We start from the raw sequence: 22,264 nt of genomic DNA on the forward strand, positions 1-22,264 counted from the left end.
GGCGCCAAACTCAAGAGAAGAATCCCACTTTTTGATTGGGGAGAGTCCGCCGGAAAATGCGGTTTCTACACTTTCGGCTCTCGTATTTCTTTCTTGAATGCTTTGCAGAAGCCCGGTGACATAAACCATTTGGCCCCAAAACGACGCAACATAAAAGCCAGCGAAGAAAAAGCGGGAAACAGAAAGCTTGTTGATGTTGCCCGTGGTTGAAATGAATGAGTTGTCTCCGTGTCAAGGCTGGACCCGGCTGCAACTGCTGCGGACGTCCTTCACGACCTCTCTGAAACGTTCCCAGGAGTTAAAGTGACTGCCTTCGAGGTACGACACATTCGCGTCTGTTCTCTGAGCAAAACATGAACCGCGTGATTTCATTAATGAGGCAAATGATGGCGTGTGGACGGCACCTGCCGGCCTTTCTGGCGTCAGCAGCATGGTAAAGAAAGTGTTGACAACGAATAAGTTATTGCTTGATGACGACTCAGCGACCAATGGAACGGAAGATGATAGGTGTAACATTAAGGAACAAGAAGAGAGCAGAGTGGGTCAGGGAATAAACGCGTGTTAAGGTCATATTAGTAGAAATTAAGAAGAAGAAATGGACGTGGGCAGGGCATGTAATGCGAAGGCAAGATAACCGCTGGGCATTAAGGGTAACAGAGTGGATTCCTGGAGATGACAAGTGTGGCAGGGGGCGGCAGAAATTTAGATGGGCAGATGAGATTAAGAAGTTTGCGGGGATAATTTGGTCGCAGTTGGCACAGGACCGGGATAATTGGAGATTAATGTGCGAGGCATTTGCCCTGCAGTGGGCGAAGATAGGCTGGTGATGACTATGATGATGATTAATTTATTGTTTTTTGGAAGCATGACCCATTCCCTTTTTTACCAAAATTTCAGTGGCATTCAGTCAATGTCAAATCAATTCTCGGAAAACTACTTTACGAATGCACGTTCTTTGCTTAACACACACGCGGCTGAATCAGAGTTTTAACCCTATAGAATACTTCCCGCAGGAGTAGGGTGTGTTTAGGGATGACCGTGACTATGGCATTCTTTCTGTTAAGTACGGGGGTGCAGAACTAATCGCCCTAAGAAAGGTGGTGCAAACAACTCGCCGCCGCGATTTGTGGAAGTAAACGCGAGAGATAAGAGAAAACGTTTGACTGGTGCGCCATATTATTCTCCAAAATATCTATCGGTCTTATTCAATAATCAACTGAGTGAAATTGGTAACACTTGAATAACCGAAATTGTTGATAACTTATTCTTGGGGACTTTAATATCCCGCAAATACGATGGAATTCGACCCATTTTCAGAGTGCAGATTCAAAAAGGGAACTTACTCGATTTCGTTCACTTGCTAAATCATACTGAACATATAAACAGAGAATTCCGCTGGTAATATACTTGATCCCGCACTGTGAATGTTTGACTAGCGCAAACCTAGTCCCACCCGATGCATACAAAGTTTCCTCATCTTCGTCATTTAATATTATACGTCCATAGATGACGTATCTAGAAGGTGCAAGGTCCGTTCTAAAGCGATTATGTAGATCTCTTTTTAGAAGTGACGCATCTCTTGCTCTCAGGCTTGTCCCTTCTGCGTCGTCGTCGCGGCGTCCGTCCGCATCCCTCATCCGTTCTCTCCCACAGCTGTGTGCAACAGTGTCACTCCGGCTCATTAGCATACCACAGCTGGCGCGCTTGTTTGGCGCGCGCTTCGCTGCGTTAACAACTGCTCCGGTGCGCGCAAGTGCGCGCAGGCGTGACTCTCCTCCGTTGTCTGCTCTCCTTCAATCGCTGTGAATATAAAGCGAGTGCGGCGGTTCAGTCAAACGCTCGCTCTCTCACTGACGTGACCTTGCTTTGACTACTTCGTTGAACCCCCCGATGCGTCGCATCACACCAGGGTTCCCTCGCGGGAAGATGGGCGTAATTTGGTTTATTTGATAGATCATGGTGGGTCACGTGTTCTTAACCATTAATGCAAATGAAGTATTGCATGCCCTAACCGGCGTTGTACATAAAGCAATGCAGTTATTTTTGCCTAAAGATAAATGTTGCTGATGTAATTATCCTTTATGGTTTGCACGTGACCTGAAACACCTGCTCCTCAAAAAACTACGATATCAAAAATATCAAGCAATATTGGCGATATTAATTTGTCAAGGCCGCTCCCTGGTAAAACTAGCCTAGAAAAGAGATAATAAAGTAAATTTGGAGTCAGTTGAATCTACTTTAAATGGCGAGCCAAAACTATATTGGCAATATCTAAAAAATATTTGAACCTGTCGTATTCGACGCTCGCATTTGTATGGGATGAAACGGTGAAGGAAAACCTAAGGATGTGGCTGACTGCTTTGCGGAATATTTTGATTCTGTCCTATCTGCAAAACTTTTTTTCGAACTCACATTGTACCTTTTTCTGTTTGAAGTACAAGGGTAATATGTTGAACATGTTTTCTTTTCCCGAGTGTCACATCGACAGGATGACGTCAGCATTGAAACCGAACTTCCCACTCGCTTTTGATGGCATTCTGAATTTCATTGTTTGAAGAAGCAGCACTATATTTGTGCTGCTTGTGTGCTGCTTGGAATCTTTCCAGAGTTTCTGAGAAACGGCGCAATTGTTCCTGTGCACAAATCTGGTGATTCATGTTACGTCATTATGTTCCGACCTATAACTTGAGGAGCTCTTTTGCGACTCTTAAAATTACGCCCTTGTAGCATGTATGGTTCGTTTTAAAACTTCATATCGTCAATGCGCAACATGGATTTTACAAAGAAAGATCCGTAGAATGCAATTTAATGATGTTTTTGGAGTACACTAGCAATCATATCGAAAATAGTGTAGAGGTGTATGCCGTGTACTGTGACGCGCCCAAAGCATTGGATTAGTAGGTTCTAGAAGCTGGTAGAAACTTTACGAGCGTATGACATATTCAATTACCTTCGTACTGTCTTTTCGGATTGTAGATGTAATTACGCCCGCGTAAACGGAGCATTGTATAAGGCCTTTATTTCTACTACTGGTTTCGGCCCTCTTCTGTATTTATTAATTATATTGTTGTGTCAACCTTCCCGCATCCTTTTCTAAGCAGGTGACATAAACCCATTTTGAGAAATTAGTGCGCGTGATGACTGCATCGTACTTTAGTCATACACTTCAAATATATAGTAAATTGTGTGCTGAAAATAAGCTAATAAATAATGTCCACCAAACATACGTAATGATTTTCCCTAGAAAGACAGATTATGTGCTATGTGATTACAGCGTGAGGAAATAGTGCTTAAACAAATTAAAGAAAGCCGTGATCTTGACATTGTTTCAGCATTGCCTTTTCAATCAGCAGCAGCACCAGCAGCAGCAGCTTGCGGCGCAAGGAAACCCGAATTAAGCATCTATTTTCATCATACAGATTCCTGGCCTGGTTGGATCCGTCATTGGCGTTGTACCCCTCTGCGCCTGCGCGGGGGAGCAGCTGTCCATATCACCAAGACGATGGAGATTCACTGCGCATCGAGACGTGAACCCAGGAATCGACACCGGCAATAAAAGGAGCAGCAGTGTCGTCGGATTGCCACTCAGTAGCAGCAGCTTGCGGCGCAAGGAAGCCCGAATTAAGCATCTATTTTCAAAATACAGATTCCTGGCCTGGTTGGATCCGTCATTGCCGTTGTACCCCTCTGCGCGTGGGTGGGGGAGCAGCTGTCCATATCACCAAGACGCAGGAGATCCACTGCGCATCGAGACGTGAACCCAGGAATCGATTGTAGGGCTTAACGCGCCGACGCAGCGCAGGCGATGAGGCGCGCCGTAGTGGAGGGCTCCGGATTAATTTTGACTACCTGGGGATCTTTAACGTGCGCCGAAATCTCGTACACACGGGCGTTTTTGCTTTTCGCCTCCATCAGAAAAGCGGCCTCTGCGGCCGGGAATCGAACCCGCGACCTCGTGCTCAGCAGTGAACCCAGGAATCGACACCGGCAATAAAAGTAGCAGCAGTGTCGTCGGATTGCCAGTCAGCAGCAGCAGCTTGCGACGCAAGGAAGCCTGCGACGCAAGGAAGGTTGCGACGCAAGGAAGCTTCTTGAAAGCATCTATTTTCATCATACAGGTGCGAAACCTTCGATTTTTTTCCCACTTACGTGCCTTTTGCCACCGCCGCTTTTGTTGCTGCTGCTGATCTGTGCTTGAATTCTGTCATGCCCACTAACGCCGAGCTGTGTAAGCGAGTTGAGCTTCTTGAAAGCGCGTTTGAGGAAAAATTGATTGACGTTGTCGACAAGGTGGCGTCAGCTGTTCGGGAGAGGATTGTCGATGAAGCATGTTCGGAAGACGCAGGCATGAAAAAGGAAATTGAGGAATTCCGTCGTAGCCTCTCTTTCATGAATGAAATGGTCGAAAATCTGAAAAAAGTAAATGACGCCCTCAAAGCAACTAACCAATCCCTTTCTTCACAAAACTCGGCCCTAGAAAAACGACTCTCTAAAATGGAGCAGTATTCACGCAAGAACAACGTCGAGATAAAGGGTGTCCCGTCAACAAAGGGCGAAAGCTGTGTTGCCATAGTGCAAACTATAGGCGACAAGATCGAATGCCCCTTGAGCGAGAGTGATGATGATGATGGATGGATGTTCATGGCGCAAGGCCAACTGGGGCAAAGAGCGCCAAAACAATAGTCTTATATGAGGGGTGAAACCTTAAACACTAAGTAAAGTCAGTAAAAACAAAAGTGAAATCACAAAACGACAATGAGCATGGCTGGTGTATAGGGCCAGATTTCATGATGCGTGATAGGAAATGAGGTTTAAAAACTTGACGTCTGACATATACTCAAACACACGTTTCACAGAAACAATGGCATCGTAACCTAGAAAAAACAATGGATGTAGGGGAATATGTTGTCTGTAGAGTTCTCTGAAGTGTTTGTGTCGTGTTGTGTGAAGTGCCTTGCATGTGATTAGTATGTGCACTACGGATAGGGCCTCTCCGCACCTGCTGCACTGGGGTCTAGAAGATCCCGTCAGCAGATACGAGTGCGTCGCATGGGTGTGCCCTATCCGTAATCTGGCCAAGGCGACTTCAGAGTATCTATTGCGTGTGTCGGTGGTGTATGGTCCCAATTGAGGTTTTATTACGTGTAACTTGTTGTCTGTTTGTTCACTCCAGTGTGTTTGCCATGTTTTGCGAAGTTTTTTGTCTGATGTGTGGTTTCACGTCGGTGTAAGGTAATGTGGTTATGCCTACTGTATTCAAGAGTGTAGCAGCAGCAGCCATTCGGTCCGCTGCTTTGTTCCCGGCAATACCACAGTGGCCAGGGACCCAGCAAAGAACGAGTTCAAATTTGCGTACATACACAGACATAATACCCTTGACAATCAGATTGACAACGTGGTTTTTCGAAGGCAGTGTTGACGACAGTGCCCGCACAACACTGAGGGAATCTGTATAAATAATGGATTGTGGGATGTGGTTTTGAAGTATATGATTGACAACCAGAAGTACACCGTAAGCCTCTGCCGTAAAGATACTAGCATGACTATTCAGAGTTCGAGTGACGCTAAGGCCGGGCCCATGCGCCGCGCAGGACACAGAGGTGGCAGATCTACAAGCGTCCGTATAAAATTCAGAGCACTCATACTTCTGCTGCAAATACAAGAAATGCTGCAGAATTGCACATGTGGGAGCTCGCTTTTTATCTAGATGTGTAAAAGATGTGTCGCATGATACAGGGCGGAGATGCCATGGTGCTATAAAATCCGTTAGAGAACTTTGGATTGTATCTAAAAAGGAGACAGCAAGCTCTGACGCCTCCTCTCTAACTCTGTAAGAGAAGGGCGCAGAGAACGATGGTCGATTTAAAAGGAGTTCAGTCATGAACGTATCATGAAAAACTGATTTAAAAGGATGGTGAGGCATGGATGAAATTTTAAAAGCATAAAAAAGATCTGTGTAAGCTCGCTGACGTTGTAGGTTCCATTTGTTGCACTCCACATAGAGGCTTTCGACCGGGCTAGTGCGGAAGGCGCCACACGCCAGGCGGAGCCCGAGATGGAGCACTGGGTCCAGCATCTTGAGGGATGTTTTACTTGCTGACCCATAAACAACGCTACCATAGTCCAATCGTGAACCTATCAAGCTGGTACAAACACGTAAGAGAAGTTCTTTGTCAGCACCAAAAGAGATGTGCGACAGAACCTTCAGGATATTCATTGTTTTTAAGCATTTATATTTCAGTTGTTTTATGTGTGGGATGAATGTGAGCTTTTCGTCAAAGATAATACCCAAGAACTGGTGTTCCTTTTTTACAGGAATAGAAACACCGTGGAGTTGAATGTCTGGATCCGGCCGGATACCACGCCTCTTGGAAAACAAAATACAAGTGCACTTCCCGGGATTAAATTTAAAACCATTGCTATCTGCCCAGCCAGGTAGCTTGTTAACACCAAGCTGGACCTGGCGCTCACAGACAGACAAGTTACAGGATTTAAAGGAGAGTTGAATGTCGTCTACATAGACTGAACAGGAAATCGACGGTGGCAGCGCCTTCCTAAGGGAATTCATTTTCACAATAAAAAGGGTGCAACTTAAAACTCCACCTTGCGGCACTCCATTTTCCTGCACATGAACCCTAGACAGTGCAGTTCCAACTCGCACACGAAAGGTTCTTTGAGACAAGTAGCTGGCAAGTGTGTTTATCATGTTACCTGACATGCCGAAGGACTTGAGGTCGCTTAGGATGCCATACCGCCACGCGGTATCGTACGCTTTTTCCAGATCAAAGAATACCGTCATACAATATTGTTTGTGGAGGAAAGCATCCTTTATAAAGGACTCGAGCGCGACGAGTTGGTCGTTGGTGGACCGCCCCACCCTGAAGCCTGCCTGGCAGCCCTCGAGAAGACCATTGTACTTAAGAAAGTACACGAGTCTCCTGTTTATCATCTTCTCGAGGAGCTTGCACAGGCAGCATTTGAGGGCAATGGGCCGATAGCTAGCAGGAGAGGAAGGGTCCTTTCCTTCCTTCAGGAAAGCCACTACTATGGCCTCCCTTCAAAAGCGAGGAATGTGCCCCGAAAGTCATATGTTGTTGTATAGATGTAGGAGTGTTTCAAGGGTGTCTGAGTGTAAAAATTGTATCGTTGCGTAAGTAATCTTATCTGCACCTGGAGCTGAAGGTTTACATGTGGTCAAAGCAGCCTTCAGCTCATAAATTGAAAAAGGAGAATTGTAAGAAGTGTGCGACTTGTTGCTATCACGCAGTGACTTCTCCGCAGATGTTTTGTGTTTCATGAAAGTGTTTGTGTAGTGTGCTGAGCTGGACACGTGTTCGAAATGTTGTGCAAGCGTGTTAGCCTGGTCTTCCAGTGTGTCCCCTGTTGTACTAACCAGGGGCAGGCTGTGTGTCTGTTGTCCTTTTAGTTTTCGTATTCGTGCCCAGACTTTGTGTGTGTCAGTGTATGAGTTGATGGAAGTGAGGAAGGTGCGCCAACTCTCCCTTTTTGCCTCACGACGCACTCGCTTGCCAAAAGCCTTTGCCCGTTTAAAAGAAATTAGGTTATCTGACGAGGGGTACCGGCGAAGGACACCCCACGCCTTGTTCTGGGCCTCTCGCGCCCGCCTGCAGTCCTCGTTCCACCAGGGCCTCCTTGGGTTGCGGGACGCACTGGAGGCCTGGGGCATGGACTTTTCGGCGGCCTCGACTATGTGCGCCGTGACGAGTTGGGCTGCTTCCTCAACGTGTAGGTGTTTTATGGTTCTGTGGTCTAGTTTAGATGTTTCTGTGAATGTACTCCAGTTTGCTTTTGATTCATTAAACTTATTATGGGAAGATGGACTGCATGGGCCTTTACCTATGTATGTTAGGGATGTGGGGAAGTGGTCACTACCATATGGGCCCGTGCCCACGCCCCACTCAAGACATGGAAAGAGAATTGCAGAACCAATAGCCAAGTCGAGATGTGAGTACGTATTATGTCCTAAGTTATGGTATGTAGGCTGTTTTTTGTTGAAAAGGCATGCTCCTTAAGATGTAAGAAATTTCTCTATCAGGCGACCTCGGGCATTCGTTCTGGAGGAGCCCCAAAGAGAGTTGTGCGCATTAAGGTCGCCTGTTAGGATGTATGGTTCGGGCAGCTGGTCGACCAGCGCCTCGAAATCAGAGCTCGAAAGTGCATGATCAGGAGGAATGTAAATGGAGCACACCGTTACCAACCTATTAAATATTATGGTTCGAATTGCTACAGCTTCGAGGACAGTGTTCAGAGTGGCAGGGTGGCAGGCTAAGGATTTTTCCGGGCGACAATTGCCACACTTCCTGAAGAGTGTGTGCAACCAACCCTGTCCTTTCTGAATACCATGTACCTATTTAAGAAATTTGTCTGTTTGGAATTGAGGTGAGTCTCTTGGAGACACATGAGACTTGGCTGATTGGCATGCAGGATATCATACACATCACCAAGATTTTTAAGGAGGCCTCTGCAGTTCCATTGAATGATGTTTTCTGTTCCCATTATTTACGTTTAAGAATGAATGGAGTGTGGGTATGTGTTCATGTGTCGTCTTTCGGGGCTGTTACTCTGGGATTAGGCTTTTTAGTCCTGTCTGTAGGATTGAAAGTCGGTGGCCGCTCCTTGCGCTGCGTTGCAGGCAGGAAGGGCCCGACATCTATCTCGTCGTCGGATGTCCGAGGGGTGCCCGACGGACCGGGCCCCCCGGACTTGGCCCCCCTCGGGAGCCCTTCGTTTAAGCCGCCCCCCCCGAGGGCGTCCGGGGCACCAGAGGTGGCACGGGCGGTGCGGTGACGGTGGGAGCCGGTGCGGGGCCCGTGGTGTCGATCACCTCGGTACCCTCCAACGGACTGGAGGACGGGGAGACAGAGGTGGGAGCGGCACCGGTCCCGACAGAAGTGGTTTGCACCACAACCGCTGCCACCTCAGCAAGCGGCGTGGTGTCGGGTTGGGCTGCGTGAGGCAACCCAGCGGGGGGCGGGGGCGGGACCAGGTCAGACTCGCTGAACTGGGTCCCTGTGAAAACCAGACGCCGCTCCGCCCCCCGACGAGCCGCGTCTGCGTACCTCCCCAGAGGGAAGGAGGCGAACCTCTTTCGCGCCTCTGGGAAGGTGATGTTCTCCGTGACTTTGTTGTTCATTATCTGTTTTTCCATTTGGAATTTTTCACACTTGCGGGAGTACGCTGCATGCGGCCCCCCGCAGTTCACACAAGACCGGGTATCGGATGGACAATTGTCGCTCGGATGATCATGCGCCGCGCATTTCGCACACGTCGTTCTGCCACGGCAAGAGTTTGTACCGTGCGCGAACCGCTGGCACTTAAAACAGCGCCGCGGGTTCGGGATGTACGGACGGATGGAGCAACGGATAAAACCTGCATTGATGTGTTGTGGAAGAACTGCGCGGTCAAAAGTCAAGATAACGTGCTTGGTGGGAATCTCCTTGTCGTCTCTGCGGATAGTGATGCGTCTCACGACAGTGACGCCCTGATCCTTCAAGCCGGCAAGGAGATCCGCATCCGTTTCGTTCAAAAGATCTGTCTCTGATATCACACCCTGGGAGCTGTTGAGGCTCCGATGGGGTGTGACCCTGATGTCTAGATCAGCCAGTCTAGTCTGGGCTAGAAGCTTCGTGGACTGCTGCTTGTCATTTATTTCGATGAGGAGTTCACCAGACCCTTGTTTTTTACACTTCTATGATTTTCCTACTATGGCTTCAAGATACATGGCGATCAAGAAGACTGACTGAGATGCTAGAGGGTGGGTTGGATTGAGCGATTCCATCACAAGAAATCGAGAAAAAAGCCGCCCGCATCTTCCCACGGCGGAACTCGAGTAAATGCGTCGCATCTACTCGAGGCAAGCAAAGCATCACGTCAAGCGAAAGCCAAGCAAAGACGCCCTTGACTGAATTCCGAACGCGCGCTCCGCCGCTTATATACGTTGAAGGGACTCCGTAAGCCGGGCCCAGTCGACGACGTTGGCGTACTTGTAAAGCGGCGTGGACCCTAGGTGTTTGAGCCAAGCGCGGATGTTGCTTCGCCGGAGAACGGCACACCGGTTATATGCGCAGCGCGCCCGAAGGAGAGGAAACTGCGGAAGAGAGAGTACTGCACATGCGCCAGCCCCGCGTCTGCCGCGGCTATGACGCAACGGGCCGCGGCTATGACGCAACACAATCCCACACAATCCACTTTAATCCAATCCAATCCAATCCAATCCAAATCCAAGCCAAGCCAATCGAATCCAATCTAATGCCCTCGCGAGAGAGTGTTCGAATCCAATCCAATGCCCCTCGCGAGAGAGTGTTTGCTTTCGCCTCGACTCGACGCGCATGCGCAGTGAGCGTGCGGACTACGGACGCCAACGCGGGTGACATCGTGAGTTACTGAAATGCTCTGCATTTAAAACTTATCCGGTTCAGGAAATGTTAAAGATGGCAATGGGGGAAAAGATACTTCGGTGCGGCCTGTTTCAGGGACCGATCACGTTGGGGGGGGGGGGGTTGAAAATGCCATATAGCATAGTATAAAAGCAGGGAGACTGGGGTACTTTCTTCTTTGACCTTACCCTGGTAGTCAAAGAGGTCCAGGAGCTCCCTGCCTGGTGAACAGACAGGGAGCCCATCCGCCGGAGCTTGACCTGGGCTCCGACGGCCACCGTTCGTGGTTTCTAACCCTCCACCTATAAACACATCGCCACGGTTGGAACCAGCTCATGTTTGGGGGCTCGGGGTCCGCGGTATCGCTAGTACCGTCACCAAGATTGCTCAAGGTGCCCCGTGCGGGGGTGAGCGAGAGTGATCTCGACATTGTTCACCGCGTACCATCCAAGGCTGACACACCACACATCATCGTTCGGTTCTGTTCACGTGCCAAAAAGGCCAAGTTCCTAAGCAAGGCTCGAAAAGCGCGCCTTCAAACAAAAGACCTGGGTATACACGAAGTTGACCCGCGCCCTGTCTACGTCAATGAGCACCTTACGCCTGAAAACAAAAGGTTGTTCGCAAAAGCACTGAAACTGATAAAGGAAAACGAATGGCAGTTCCTATGGACTGACGACTGCTTAATCAAGGCAAGAAAGCACGAGGACAGCAAAGTGCTGCGGATTCGCGATGAGGCAGACCTCGGAATATTCACTAACTGAAATAACGTGCCCTGAAATCGGCAATGGCATACATCGAAACTAATCAACTTCAATCATTGACTTCATCTATCAATTGTGCTGTTGCTCATTTCAACGCACGAAGACTTCCAAAACATCATGACGAGTTCTATTCCCTTTTAACTTCCATTCCCCATCCATTCGTAGCTATCTGTGTTTCCGAAACGTGGCTGAACGCGTCCGACGAGAACTTGTTCTCGTTTCCATCATATTGTCCTGAATACTGTCACCGCAGTTCATCCAGTTACGGGGGATCAGCAATATTCGTTTTATCAAGCGTCAAGTACAAGCGAAGCGATGACTTGAATTTAAACGTAATAGATTGCGAGTCCGTATGGGTAGAATTAGACCGTGGTAGTTTTAGTGTTACTGATAAACACAAAATAATAGGTAGTATCTACCGCTCTCCAAGTTCTTCGGTTTCTAATTTTTGCTCCGAACTAGAAAGGATTCTTCATTCAATCTCTCTTGAAAACAAAAACGTGATAATAATGGGCTACATTAACATTAATCTCTTAGATGACACATGTTAGCACGTTAAAGAGTACATTAACTGCTTTAACGGGTATGGGTTCGAACAACTGATTAACCAACCAACTCGTTGTGTAAACAATGCAGGAACTATTATTGATCATGCCTTAACGAACATTCTGTGCCCACCCGATGCTTACCCGTCGCCGTGGCTGAGTGCCTAAGGCGTTGCGCTGCTGAGCACGAGGTCGCGGGTTCGATTCCCGGCCGCGGCGGCCGCTTTTCTGATGGAGGCGAAAAGCAAAAACGCCCGTGTGTACGAGATTTCGGCGCACGATAAAGATCCCCAGGTGGTCAAAATTAATCCGGAGCCCTCCACTACGGCGCGCCTCATCGCCTCCGTTGCGTCCGCGCGTTAAACCCCACAATCAATCAAATCAAAACCACCCGATGCTTTCATTATACGCGCAGACATCACCGACCTATTGCACTCCGTTTTAATTGCCCTACCACATATCGTAATAATAGATTCACCAAAACCGTCTTTGACAAAGCGCAATTTTTGGACCTAATAGCTAACTCTGACTGGTCGCCTATAATGTCAATTAAGGACGCCGAGGTAGCGTACACCATGTTTTTATTCATTATTACTGCATGTTTATCCTCCTCTACACCAATCGTATCATGCCGAAAAAAGTATTCCTCGCCACAGAACCCTTGGTTAACACAATCTTTGCTAAAGAGCATGTGTAAGAAGGATAACCTGTACAGAAAAACGAAAAAACAGCCATTTAATGTTATACTTAAAGCTCGCTACAAAAAATACTGCTACGTGCTTGGCGTACTGTTAAAAAAGCCAAACGTGAGTACTACGAGAAACAGATAGCGCAAACTGGTAATAAGGTTGGGAAGCAATGGCGCATAATAAATTCTTTCTTGAATAATGACACCAATAAAAGCGCTATTACTGAAATACGTTACAATAAAGAAACTTTTACTAACCCTGCCGATATTGCAGATGCCTTCAGCAGATTCTTTTCTGTTCATCCTAACCTATCAACAACCCGTCGCCTTGATAACTATCGACACATTTCGCAGTATTTATTTATCTTCCCTACGTCACCAAGCGAAGTGCGCAGCACAATCCTAAATATCAAAAACACTAGTAATGGTCTCGATAAAATTTCATCCTTTCACATCGAAGAAACACTTGACTACATAGTCGATGCTTTTGCGCACATTAAAAACTCAGTTTTCAAGACCGGAGTCTTTCCAAAAGAACTAAAAAGGAGTAGAATTGTTCTGGTTTTTAAAAAGGGCAATAAGACAATAATAACCAACTACCGACCGATCTCCATTCTGCCTTTTTTTAGTAAAGTCCTAGAAAAATAATAGAAAAGCGTCTTTCCAGTTACCTTCAAAAATTTAACCTACTATCCCCGCGACAGTTTGGTTTCCGACCGGGATATTCAACTAACCTTGCTTTAATTGCTTTAACAGACATGATAAAATCCAAAATTGACTAGGGGAAATTTTTTGGGTCGGTATTTATTGATTTCACTAAAGCATTTGATACCATTGACCACAATATACTTTTTTAGAAATTAACATTTTATGGCATTACTGGACCTCCATTACAGTTACTTCGCAGTTACTTACTTGATCGGGAGCAGACAGTTAGTATATCGGGAGTGCTTTCACCTACAACAGTTAATAACATTGGCGTTCTGCAAGGATCTATTTTGGGGCCAATTTTATTCCTTCTTTATATTAATGATCTTCCCAACTGCTTATCATCCATCAATAATTGCCTCTTATATGCTGATGACACCACTGTTCTCGCTTCTGAAGTAAACCTAGATATACTAACCTCACAGCTCAATACTGACCTTAAAAATCTAATCGACTGGTGCGAAGAAAACAAATTATGCATTATTCCACAGAAAACACATTATATGGTATTCAGCTCCCCTAACAGAGCCCGGTGTACCCTTTCTCCTGTTGGCGTTAACACACATGCCATCTACCCTTCACAACACTGCAGCTTTTTAGGTGTTGAATTAGACCCATTCCTCAAATTCACTTTTCACATTAACTCGCTAAAAAACAAGGCTGCATATGGTATCAGGGCACTAATAAAAGCCCGCCATTACTTTTCACCACAAACTCTCATCACCCTGTACTACGCCTTCATCCACAGTCACTTCAATAACACTATGGTGTCCTGGGGATTAACTTACCGCTCTCATGTAACTCCTCTGCAGCGTCTGCAAACTCAAGCTGTCCGAATCATCACACGCAGTTCCTACAACGCTCACGTTACACCCCTTTTCTTGCAGCTGAATCTTTTACGCATAGGCGAACTCATCAAGTACAACTTGGGAATCACCGCATATCGCTTAATTAAAACTCCTAGTTTGTTCTATGTGATTGGCATCGATCATTTAACTAACCCAAATGTTACGCGGTTTGCACTGCAGAATAACTTCTTGCTGCCAAAAGTGCGGACAAATTACGGCTCACAGACTGTGCGATTCGCTATCATTAAATTTTGGAACACTTTACCCGTCACTGTTAAAACTGCGCTATCGCTTCCACGCTTCAAATCATTACTACGATCATACATATCTGAACAATCATACGCTATTTAACTTCGTCTCTGTACATTTTGAAGTGTTAGAGTCCTAGGCATTCATTTACATCGGTGTATACAGTATGTTTTGTATTGAAATGCTTTCCCACCGTATTCCCAGTGTTTTGCCGTGTTTATGTATATTAAATGTGAGTTTACCGCTAACTATTGTATACTGTATTTTACTGTGACTTTTTCTGTTATTTTTCTTGTATAGTTTTTGTTGTATTAATTTACTGCGTTCTCAGAATAACACTGTTTATAGCTTTCGCTACTGCTGATAAGTTTTTTTTTTTTCTCTTCTACTCGTTAAATTACAAGGGGTCCGATTACAGTGCCAAACTCTGGGACCCCTTTCTGAAAAATATTTTTTCACACATTGTATATTTTGTTACGAATAATAAACTGAAACTGAAACTGAAACTGAATAAAATATCGAAAAGGAAATAAACAAGGCCTACAGCTCCTTAGGAATTTCGACATGAATTACGAGACCATTTTCTAATCCTCAGAGCTTTCTTGTATTGTTTTTACCTGCGGTCATCCCAAAACTTCATTTTGCCTCTGTTGTATGGAACAGATGTGTATAACAAATAGTGCTAAGCTTTAAGATGCCTTTTTTATAGTGTAAGCAAATTAACTGCGCCCATTTTACAATTCTGATTTTACACTGCATTCCTGATGTGCCTGTTGGACGATGTATCTTTATCTGAGTATGTTTGACATTATATTACGTCTCACGGCTAGACAGATTCCTTATTGTATATCGATATTTTGTCGTAGTACCGTACTTTGTTTTTTAATGTATGAGCCTGTGTTCTGTGTTTTACTTTTTTGTTATGTTGAACTTATATCGATTAGCACCGAGTTGGCTGTTTGAATTCATATCGTTTATGTGATACTGTGAAACCAGTGCCCCGTCAGATGACCGCCTCTAGCCACGACTCCCTCCGAGAGCTGTATAAGAAAAATAAAGGAAAGGGGAAAAAGTAAAAGGGCATTGTATTATATCTGTAGAAGACGAATTTCAATCACAGATTTTACTGCCTGTATAAACATACGTTTGAAAAACTGCATTCGGCTTAACTCTTTCAAAAGAGGTTGGATGCGGATTGGCTTTCCTTTGTTTAAGTCCTTACACGACTCTATCAATTGTAAGACCTGACATCATCAACTGGAATGAGAGTTTGCTGCAAATGTTTTCCTGATGTTGTTTTACTTCGAATTAGTTGTACTTGTCCGGCTATGAAAGGTTGTGTAAATTGTACAATGTGAAGACGAGTCCCTTTAACATTTAAAGCACCAATTTTCATTTATTTATAAGTCGCTTAGGTTCAAGTGTATTTACCGTGTTTTTATATTTTTCACTTTATCTTTACATTTTGTGGTTCCAGGCTACATATCAAAATTGCTTGCGTTTGCGCTATATTTTGTATGTTTAATTTTGGGAACCACCGCTAAGACCATGAGCTGTTGGTGGGCACGTACAAATAAAGATGATAATGATGATGATGAAGGCGACGGCATGCCCTTGCTGAATGTGGCGCTTGAGCAGGCTTTGGCTCTGAAGAAACCGCTTGATTATGTTGATTATACTAGCGCGGTTATACCGCATAGAAAACAATCACCGCAAATACCGTCGACACAGGAGGGGTACCAAGCAGCTAAATGTCAACCGTCGCTGTCGTCTTCCTCGAAGCTAGGAAAGACAGAAGCCCCGTCTCATAGCTTCTGTGTTATTTCTCTTTTTCTGTTATGAAGGGCGCCTGTTAATTCCAGGGCGTCCGAAGACCACCCCGCATCTAGGTTGCTTGCGGTCTGCACGCTGCTGTGACCGTAGGTATTGAGGCAGTGCTTCCAAGCCGAGTCCCAGGAACGGCCTCGAGAAGCTGCGACTGATGGCTGGGCTGAGAACGGTGTAGGATTTTTTTTTTTGCAGAATATGCGAAGTGCCTCCGTTCACGCCTGGATCACAAAAGTTTTAGAAATGGCACTTGAACACACGGCGAAAACTTTTTAAATTCTAAACATTCATTCTCGCCATATTGGTAGCAAAAACTTACAGTTGTGTCGAATCCTCTTGTAACACGCAGTCCACATACTTCCTTCTTTCACCAGAATGAAATTGCTTCCTATCATGATGCTTCTGCAACAAAAGATCGTCTAGAAAAGGCTGTGTTGCTGTTCTAGTTAAAAGATCAATTCAAGATTTTCTTTCTCGCCAAAACGGTGGTCGTGAAAGCATTGTGCGCACGCTCTATTATTGCAGTCCACTCTTTCCTTCCGTTGTACCGGTCACCACATTCCCCACCTCACTTTTTGCGTGCCTTTTCGCAGCCTGCTGTAGTTATTAGATGCGACGCTGAGAGCATCTCTTGTCGGCGGCCCTGTCTTTCCTGCGTGCGTCCGTCGTCGTCGTCGCCGTCCGTACTCTCCTCCGCTCACCCCCTCTTCTCTCCGATAGCGAACACCCTCTCGCGAGGGGCATTGGATTGTATTCGATTGGATTGGATTGACTTGGCTTGGCTTGGATTAAATTTGGATTGGATTGGATTGGATTAAAGTGGATTGTGTTGCGTCATAGCCGCGGCAGACGCACTGGCACCGGCGCGTGCCCAGGTGAGAGCGAACACTCTCTCGCAACATCTGCGGGTGTGCGGCCCAGCGCGCACTCCCTCCACCGGTGGGCTGCGCTGCGCGCGGTGCTGCGCATGTGAAGCACTCTCTCTCTCCGCGGTCTCCTCTCCTTCGGGCGCACTGCGCATATAACCGGTGTGCCGCTCTCCGGCAGCCTTTCGGTCGACGGTTGCTCTACGCTTGCGCTTGAACCCCCCTCAGCGTCGCATTACACCAGGGTTCCCGCGAGGGGAGGTGGGCGCAATTTTTTTAGGCCAGATAAATTTCTGGAAAATGGAGAGAGGATACGATGCCTTCAAAATAGCGAAGGTCAGGGGGTTTTAGCAGAGCTGATATATCTGAGGCTGGAATGACGTCCTTCTTTGTTCGTGTCTTAACTCTGTTCGTCGGGAAACAGAAATATTACAATTCGTAACCTTCTGTATGTACTGGAAATTGTTGAATATTCCACACTAACGGGGACTATAAAGGAAACGTGGAAAGGCTGATTGCCCATTTTCCCCCTCCAAATGAAGCGTGTGTCATCCACCCTTCCTTGGCATTACCTGAACACTTTTGGAACTTACATGTCAGAAATAACCATGCCTGTAAGAGTTGACAGTGCACTTTCTAGTCTTCACATCCAGGAAAACGGCGTTCGCTAAGGCGGAGTTTTGAGTGGCCCATGGTTTATAGTTAAGATAAACACTCTTGGAGAGGTACTGCCACCTACAATTTTCTATTCTACGTATGTACGTGACATCCAGATATCCTTTTGATCTTGTAAGAAGTCAATCTGTGAAGGACAAGTCCAGGTTGGCGTAAAAAAAGCTCCCTGACTCGTGCGTACGAAATTACTCAATGAACAAATTTTGATGTGTGCGCCGTCGAATTGCTTCTTGCATTGTTGTGCAGTGTGGTGGGGCATACAAATTCGTTTAAAATAACAATTTTGTTGATAGAAGCACCTACCCATGTTGCATTTCACCTCCCCGTTTGTGTAGGCTATTTGTCAAGATGCATGAATTCCGACTAGGCCGACTCGGAGGCATGCTTCAGTTTTTGTCTACGGCTTCTTTGGCGTAGGTTGCCTTCTGCAGGTATGTGCAATTAAAATGATAGCGATAATTATCTATACTCGTTATGAAGGCTATGCAACCACTTGTTGTCTCCTGACAATTAACGAGCAGTTTGTTCACTCCGGCCGCAATGCACGACGGGGATGTTATTCAATGTGCCCACACGATACCTCCCGTCCGCCACAGGAGATGTGCCTGGCGTGGTTGATCAAGCGGAACTTTAACTCGTAGAACTCAAACGCATATCCCGAAAAGCGAAACAGACGCACAGAGAAGGTTCAGTGCAGCTGAAGACAGTGTCGAGAGAAAGACGCTAGTCAGCGCTCCTCTAAGATGCAGCAAAACAGATACCTACAGGAGAATTTAGGAGGGTGCTCAGAGCACAGATTTCTCTTAGCTTCGTTGAAAGGCGCCTTGCTCTTCCAGTCAGCCGCGCGAGCTAAGAAGGCTTAAGAGGCCGTAAGGGAGTACATCCCATTGCTACAGAAGAATTTCAAACGAGATTGCATAAACGGCGTATCAGCAGGAACGGAGAAAAGACAGCGGCCGTAATTTCTCTTGTCGTACCGATTGCATTGTGTATGTAGTTCCGGGGCAGATAATAATTATCCCAGCTGCCAATTGTTGTAAGTTCCTCACGACGGATGCTTCTCCCAAATTGAAATGTCCGTCTAATCAGAACACACCATGGCTATAGCAGGGAGCCTATTTCCAAGGGTAAGGCAATGATCCGTATAGTGTACTGCCAGTGCATTCTGCTATTATTATTACAACATTCCTGGCGGCAGGGCATCAACGTTTAGCGCATTCTTTTTGCCGCGGAGTTTTGGAAAAGTTACTAAAGTTACTCAAAAGTTACGCCGGCGTTGCTAACAACCAAAATTAAGCCGTAGATATAAATGGTAGCCCACTGTATTTATTGCTTGATATATGGCTTATAAAATACTTGTGATTCCTTGTGATTCCTTGTGATTGTGATTCACATGATTCCATGTGATTCCTACACAACAATGTCTCCAATTGCCGTCCTTCTTCTACCGATTTCATTCAGATGTGCGCTCAATGTCTCCCTCCTGAAAAGCTCAGCGTCACTGAGCTGCCACCGCGACGATGTGCACTGCTGCATTACGGTGATGTCTGCCGCTTTCTAGGAAATTCTCACAAGAGAGTGGCCGAGTTTAACCCACTGTCACTCACGGAATGAATTTAAAAGAATGGAGCGCTGGGAGAGATGGCTAGGCGTATTGAATCAAAAACAGCGCAAACAAATGGCAGGGGCCGAGAGAGGTAATGCGCCATTCAGGTGTGTGCTCTCTCTTCGTGCTGTGTTTGTATCGATCCCGGGTGAAATACGACTCTTGGTACAGACAGAGTGGGGACAAAAGCAGGCGCATCAAATATCAGGCAGGAGATCATGGCGAGGGTCAAAAGATAATCACAAGACTAGCTTTGCTGTCGCTTGCTTGCAGCAGTGGTATGCACGCAGGAAAACCGACTAGGTTCCCCGTGCCTCCTTGGTGGGACACGTAGAAAAGAACACCGGGGAAGAGGCGAAGCAGAGGCAGATGCGTTGCACGGTAAGCACTGCTACTATGCATCCAGGGATCTATTCTCTCTTCGCTCTCTTGGGATTCATTGCGGCAAACGCCTGACCTAACAATGAATGCCGACAAACGGGCGCTCCGTGAGGAGTGCGCGATTGGATGAATAGTTGCTGTTTTGTTCTTCACCACGTCGCAACTGTTAGCAAAACGTACGATAGGCCGGTTGCCTGGTTGTGGCATTATATTCATTCACCCATTTAAAATAAAACAGTGTCGTAAACCGAAACAGTATTGATTGTATCAGGACGAAGACGCCGCGAAGTAATAAAACATAAAATATGGTCGCTATGGCAGGACGCGATGTGCCGGCTTTAAACTAGGGTAAGAATAACCGCCAAGCAGTACACGGCAATAATACTGCCCTTGGAAAAAAAACGTCACGTTTGGAGCCTTTTGAACCTTGACTTCTTCGCCAGGGCGCTGTACGAGAACATTCCGCTCAAATGCGCATGTGAATGGCAGTGCTGTAACTTGGTTTTGTTTTAATTGTTTCGACACCAGCAAACAATGCCCCTCTACTCGCGAATGTCACACTGTCGAAGAAATATTGTCCAATGGAATTCTCAAGTTACACCAAGATATGAATAACCAAACCGACAGGAGGTCCGTGTCGCACAAAAGTGCAGACAGGGCTCGGGACATCGTTTTTCGTGGCTGCCGACAGCCGTTTTCCCGCTGCCTCTCGGGTGGCGGGGCTGTTTGGCCGCGTACGGATCCCGGGCACGTCGGGCGAAGGTTCGCTTTCAGAGAATTCATGTGTGTTTATCGAGTCTCCCTAAGCGAGGCAGTGCCTTCTTGCTTTTATGCGTTCACACACCGCGTGTGGATACAAACGAGCACGCCAGAAACGTGTCGTTGTCTGACGAAATCTGACGCTGTGGAATTCAAAGCAAAATACGCGCTTCTAGGCTTACGAATATCCCTGCTGTCGGAGCAAGACATTGTGGACGGAAAAGGAAAAACATCGACCTAACACTTTTTCTGGTTACACGACAATTCGTACGCAATGAAAAACAGGCCAGGCCACGGACTTTTACCTTTACTTTGTATTTACAAACCATCTCCATAATTCCTTTCCCCAATGTGACTTTCATGGTTTTCAGTTGCAGAAACATTATCGGGTGTGCGGATGGGTGACGTTGCGGATCGTCATGTATTTCTTGCTTTCAAGAGGAAAGAATTCGCTTCCCCTGCATTTTTATGAATCTTTCCCGGCCAGTATGATCGGCACCTAGTACAAACGTTGGAACAAGGCAAAAATAAACAAAAACACGAGTCACCGAACCAAAATTAATTTTAGGCGAATATTTATATATTTCATTCTAATAAAATACGGGGTGCCTCGAACCTTTTCCTTGGTTATTACCCTTGATCAACAAACATAAAAAGGGGAAAAGTTTGCTAAGACTAGGGAAATCTTTCGAATTACTGTATCTACGGTAGCGAGCGCTACTGAGATAGACCAAAACCACTTGTTCACAAAAGAGCTACGTAGGCGTCGTCGTAGTTCTCATCGTCGTCATTAATATTATTACTATTATCATCATCATCATGATAATTGTCATAATCATCAGCCAGCTAGTGTGCACTACAGGGTGGAGTTACACCCCCTCAGATCCCTCGGGCCGCTGCTGTCTCGAGACGACCTTGTAGTATATTCTTTGCCTCCGAATGTTCCGCCTCCGTTGAGTTTTCTACAGTCTCCCTCTACTAGTAGTGCCTCCTCTTGGTAGCCGCTCTATTGACCTGGCTACATGCCCAGGCCAGTGTGCAACTCCTCCTCTTAATACAGGTCCACGGAGACTTCCTCCTCCATTTGTCCTCTACCGCGGGGCGCTGATTTCCTCCTCTCTCTAAGCGTCACTCCTACCATTGTTCCTACCATCCTACCATCCCTCCACTCTCCATCTATCCTCAGTTCGCTGGGCTGACCTGCGCTCTAAACTTTCAAGTGAACTTTGGCAACGAATGATAGAAACTATATCTAGGGTTCTCGAAAGTATTTTGCAGTGTCTATACCCAAATGAACTCCGTTCTCTCTTGGGAATACAGTTGAACCTGTAACAGAAACTCCATGTAACCGATTCCCGGAGTTAACAAAGATTTTCAATTCCCCACGGCCAGCCCCATTGAAACCGGTGCCTTTGCAACCTCTATGTAACGGAGGCATGGCTGCGGACAACCTTACTGTAGCGAATTCGCTAAGCTCATGACCCATTGTTTTTTGTACTATTCCTGAAAATCGGCGGGAGGTGTACACTAATTTCGCATACTTCGCCCGCACCGCAAACTTCCGTGCGTTTCCAGTGGAAGTGTGGTGCCGATTAGGTGCTAGGCCCACTTGTCGGTGTGTAGTCGCATGTCTCCGCTACTTTCTCAGTTATAGGTTCTTAGGTTATGAGTTGTGCTGTCAGAAAACGGAAAGATTTGCCTTTTGAAGACAAGCTCGCAATTTCAGGTGCCGTCTCCGCCAGCAAGAAAGATCGACGTTGTCGTCGGGTACAGTATCCCAGCTAGCACCGCCTCAAACAGTTTGAGTGCGGCAAAGACCACCAAGTTTGAGAAAATACTCGCTTTCAGCCTACGTTTGGTCTCTGAAACTGGTTAAAGCACCGAAGAGTGTTAAAAGGCAAAATAGATACTTAAGGTACGTATGCAAAAATAGGTGCAAGGGGCTTTTATT

The 22,264-nt window shown here is 46.3% G+C and overlaps 1 protein-coding gene across 1 annotated transcript in view; it reads right to left on the reverse strand.

Moving 5' to 3' along the window:
* LOC144176020 (tachykinin-like peptides receptor 86C) overlaps positions 1-22,264 on the reverse strand; it is an 833,985-nt gene that overhangs the window by 506,981 nt on the left and 304,740 nt on the right. The window contains exon 4 of the mRNA XM_077705128.1: positions 11,706-11,732. Within this exon, the coding sequence (XP_077561254.1) occupies positions 11,706-11,732 (27 nt within the window). The remainder of the gene's footprint in view (positions 1-11,705; positions 11,733-22,264) is intronic.

The sequence above is a fragment of the Haemaphysalis longicornis genome, unplaced genomic scaffold, assembly GCF_048455015.1.
Source record: "Haemaphysalis longicornis isolate Haplotype H1 unplaced genomic scaffold, Haemaphysalis longicornis Haplotype H1 scaffold_1, whole genome shotgun sequence".
NCBI lineage: Eukaryota > Metazoa > Arthropoda > Arachnida > Ixodida > Ixodidae > Haemaphysalis > Haemaphysalis longicornis.